General features: G+C 39.0%; 1 protein-coding gene across 1 annotated transcript; it reads left to right on the top strand.

Annotated features, from left to right (window-relative positions):
* LOC107627980 (uncharacterized mitochondrial protein AtMg00810-like) lies at positions 2,247 to 3,200 on the top strand. Its single transcript, XM_016330786.1, has one exon. It carries the CDS (start codon positions 2,247 to 2,249, stop codon positions 3,198 to 3,200), a length of 954 nt encoding a protein of 317 aa, XP_016186272.1.

The raw sequence follows: 4,734 nt of genomic DNA, 5'->3' as shown, positions 1-4,734 counted from the left end.
ATGTTGATGACATGCTTATTGTTGGTCAGAATGCTTCTAGGATTGATATGTTGAAGAAGCAACTTGCAATGTCATTTGCAATGAAGGACCTTGGGCCAGCAAAGGAGATTCTTGGCATAAGAATCGAGCGTGATAGAAAGAAGAAGAAACTTTGGTTGTCACAGGAGAAATACATAGAGACAATGTTACACAGGTTCCAAATGGAGAAAGCAAAGGCCGTTAGTACTCCTCTTGCTACACATTTCAAATTGAGTTGCAAGCAAAGTCCATCAAGTGATGAAGAGAAGAAAGACATGGAAAAGGTTCCATATGCATCAGCCGTTGGTAGTTTAATGTATGCTATGGTGTGCACAAGACCGGATATAGCTCATGCTGTTGGTTGTGTTAGCCGTTTTGTTTCAAACCCAGGAAGAGAGCATTGGAATGCTGTAAAATGGATAATGAGATATCTTCGTGGTACTTCTAACATGAAGTTGTGTTATGGAAGTGATAAGTCTATTCTAGTTGGTTACACTGACTCAGACATGGCAGGAGATATTGACTCTAGAAGGTCCATTTCAGGCTTCTTGATCAACTTTGCAGGTGGAGCTGTGTCTTGGCAATCAAGATTACAAAAATGTGTTGCTTTGTCTACTACTGAAGCCGAGTTTATTGCCATTACCGAAGCGTGCAAGGAGATGCTTTGGATGAAGAAATTCTTGAAGGAACTCGAGTCTGCTCAAGAGAGGTATGTGTTGTTTTGTGATAGTCAAAGTGCTATACATCTTGGTAAAAACTCTACCTTTCATTCTTGATCCAAACATATTGATGTGAGGTATCATTGGATACGTGATATTTTGGATGCTGAGTTGTTGGAACTTGAAAAGGTTCATACTGATGAGAATGATTCTGATATGATGGCCAAGGCATTACTAAGATGGAAGTTTGAAGTTTGTTGCTTAATCGCCGGATTGGCGGTTACCTCCACATAGTCGTGAGGGGGAGATTTGTTGGGTTTTTGGGCTCCCTTCCTATGTGGAGAAAAAGCCCAAATGTTAGTATCCAAACCCATGAATAGTTGAAGTAGCTGAGGTGAGTTAGGGTTGAGTGAGAGAGAGGTCATTTTGCAAGAGAACACCAAACACTAGAGAGAAGAGAAGAGAGAAAGTTATTTTCGCACATACATAAAGCTGTCTCTTTAAATTGATCACTTCAGATTCGTTAACCGTTGGATCGAGCTCAAATTTGGACAGAGTGTTTTATACATCTGGTTCTTTAATTTCACCGTTCGGATCTTCAATTCGACATCTGTAGCTGGAGATATTGGCCACGCACAATAACTCTATTTTTGTGGTATTTTCATCTTCTTGTTCTTGTTTTGAAAGCTTTGAAGCTTGGATTGTTTGGCTTGTTGTATGCACGTTTTGTGCAGTAATTTGTGACTCTCTTGTACCCTATTTTTCATCATAGTGAAGCTATATCATGGTCTTGGTGACTCGTGGTTTTTACTTCTCTCATTGAGGAGGTTTTCCACGTTAAAAATCTTGGTGTGTTAGCTTGTTTATAATTTCTGGTTTATGTGCTTTTTTCGCTGCTATTGGGTATTATTGTGTTGGTGTTAATACTTGTTGTGAGTAGATATTGTTGCTCCTCTAATTCTTACAAGTAGGGAATTGTGTGTTTTTATCACATGAGGAGTCAGATTAATTAGCAAGTTAGTTACACACTTTGCAGTTTTGGAAAAGTTTGTTATACAGCTGTTAATAGTGGTGAACGGTTAGTTAGCAGATTTAGTTAAGGAAGTATATATAGTAGATGGAGTAATTAGAGTTTTGAGTTTTTTGCTCTTGTAAGTCTCATTTTTCCTTGCCTTAGTCAGAAGTAACTTGCTTTTGACCTAGGGCTTCCTCTGTAAACTTTCCTCTGTTCTTGAACCTTCCCTCTCTCTGAACTAACATTTCCACATGGTGCGGTGAGCGTGGAAGGGAGAAAGAAGGAATCAACAGCGAAAATTGGAAGGAGCATTGAGCAGAACCAGAATCCTTGAAGATTCAAACCATGGATCGCGACTCAGCATCCTCAGGCAACTCAGCATCGTCATTTTCGCCAATTGACGTTCAAACGCTCGCGAATCTGGTGAATCAGATCAATATCTTGCAAAGTGTGTAACTAACTTGCTAATTAATCTGACTCCTCATGTGATAGCCCCTCTCAAGCTGGAATTGGCAAAATCAACCATTCCAAGCTTGCTATGACATCTCTCAAAAATGCTTGGAGCTAGAGCCTTTGCAAATATGTCTGCAGTTTGGTTTGCAGTGGAGATTGGGAGTTTGCGGATTGTGCTATCCATTGCAGCTGTGCAGAATTGGCACTTACATCAACTAGATGTAAATACGGCCTTCTTACATGGTGATCTTTCGGAGAAAGTTTACATGAAACATCCACCCGTGTTGAATGTTTCTTCACCAAACATGGTGTGTAGGTTGGACAGATCTCTTTATGGCCTAAAACAGGCAAGCAGGCAGTGGAATTCAAAGTTGTGTGATGCTCTAAGAGCAATTGGCTTCCAACAATCCAGAAATGATTACAGCCTGTTCACTAAAGATTCAAAAGGAGGATTCACTGTTATTTTAGTTTATGTTGACGATTTGATTGTAACAGGGACAGATTTAAGGGAGATTGAATTCATCAAGCATCACTTGCATGAGCTATTCAGAATCAAGGACCTGGAAGAGCTTAAATTCTTCTTGGGGTTGGAGGTGGCTCGATGCAGGAGGGGCATCACTGTATGTCAGAGAAAATATTGCATCGACCTTCTCAAAGAGTATGGGTTACTCGAAGCCAAAACAGTTTCGACACCTATGGACTACACAGTGCCATTGTCAAAGAATTCTGGAACTCCATTAAGCTCAACTTCAGAATACAGGAAGTTAGTTGGAAAACTGTTGTACTTGACCAACACCAGACCGGAGATTGGATATGCAGTTGGAAAACTCAGTCAATTCTTGGATTGTGCCACAGATAAACACTTTGAAGCTGCCATTAGAGTATTAAGGTATCTCAAGGGAGCACCAGCACTTGGGTTGATGTTTTCAGCTCATTCAGACTTAGAGCCAGCGGGATACTCAGACAGTGATTGGGGGACATGTTCGGATAGTAAAAGATCAATATCTGGGTATTGTTTTTTTTTTGGGAACTTCAATTGTATCTTGGAAGAGTAAGAAACAAAATACAGTTGCAAGTTCATCATGCGAAGCAGAGTACAGGGCATTAGCAATGGCAACTAGGGAAGCTCAGTGGCTGACCTACATCTTGCAAGACTTGAAAGTGAAGTTGGAGAAGCCAATAGCCATATATTGCGACAACCAATCAGCATTACACATTGCAGCAAACCCAGTCTTCCATGAGAGAACAAAGCACATTGAGATGGATTGTCATATAGTGAGAGATAAATGGCAAGAAAAGGTTATCAAATTACTCCCAATCTCCACTGCAAACCAAACTGCAGACATATTTACAAAGGCTCTAGCTCCAAGCATTTTTGAGAGATGTCATAGCAAGCTTGGAATGGTTGATTTTGCCAATTCCAGCTTGAGAGGGGCTATCACATGAGGAGTCAGATTAATTAGCAAGTTAGTTACACACTTTGCAGTTTTGGAAAAGTTTGTTATACAGCTGTTAATAGTGGTGAACGGTTAGTTAGCAGATTTAGTTAAGGAAGTATATATAGTAGATGGAGTAATTAGAGTTTTGAGTTTTTTGCTCTTGTAAGTCTCATTTTTTCTTGCCTTAGTCAGAAGTAACTTGCTTTTGACCTAGGGCTTCCTCTGTAAACTTTCCTCTGTTCTTGAACCTTCCCTCTCTCTGAACTAACATTTCCACAGTTTTATTCCTATCACTTCCCAGTGACAATTTCAAGTTTTCCAAATGCTAAAATGTCAAATAATATTCTAGTAGAAGATAGAACAAATGTAATATATTCCTAATGTTTACATGTAGTCTCTTCACTCATCAATATTTTGATAACTGAATATGTTTAATTTAAGTAGGATTATTTGCAGGGAACAAAGTACTAAAACCCACTCAACATAATGAAGTCATAATTAATGGAAGCAATATAAGAAAAATAACCAAATACACAGAAATAAATACCTGATTTTCAGGATCCAAACGAGTACATGTAAATACGAATTTTCCCCCTTGACTTATCTTGAAAAACTTTACGGTACCTGCCATCTTTTCCAAAAATCTCAAAGATGAAAGTATTGTGTAAGCTTGATGATCATACTTTGCTTGATTCAACTAATGTGTTGTTTGCAGAGTTATGTTATTGAAATCTCATATTCTTTTAAAAATTTTGGCTGGACGTTTATATAGGCAAATTATGCTCCCAATTCGTGGACAGTAGTACATATGAAGTGCACCAATTCGTGACCGCCGCCCCTGGTTTTCCTATTTTGTGGATGGCAGACACTAAATGGCTGTCCCCCCATTTCGTGTCCGCCGCAGGTGAGTTGGACCCTGCAGCTATCGCCTCCATTTTGCGGGCACCGGGAGTGTGTTGATGGGCAACTCCATTTCGTGGGCCACGCCCTTGAGTTGGCAATGCGTATTTCAAACAAAATTCTAATCTATGCGGAATTAATGTTTTTAAAATATTTAATTATATAAAAAAGCCTTTTTAAAATATGACATCTTTTGATTGTATTAAATACAAAAATATCAAATTGTTTTAACCTTAAATTTTTTGTAGAG

This window comes from Arachis ipaensis, chromosome B02 (genome assembly GCF_000816755.2).
Source record: "Arachis ipaensis cultivar K30076 chromosome B02, Araip1.1, whole genome shotgun sequence".
Lineage (NCBI taxonomy): Eukaryota > Viridiplantae > Streptophyta > Magnoliopsida > Fabales > Fabaceae > Arachis > Arachis ipaensis.
Note: the sequence above shows the minus strand (reverse complement) of the source record. Positions and strands in the feature narration are given on the sequence as shown.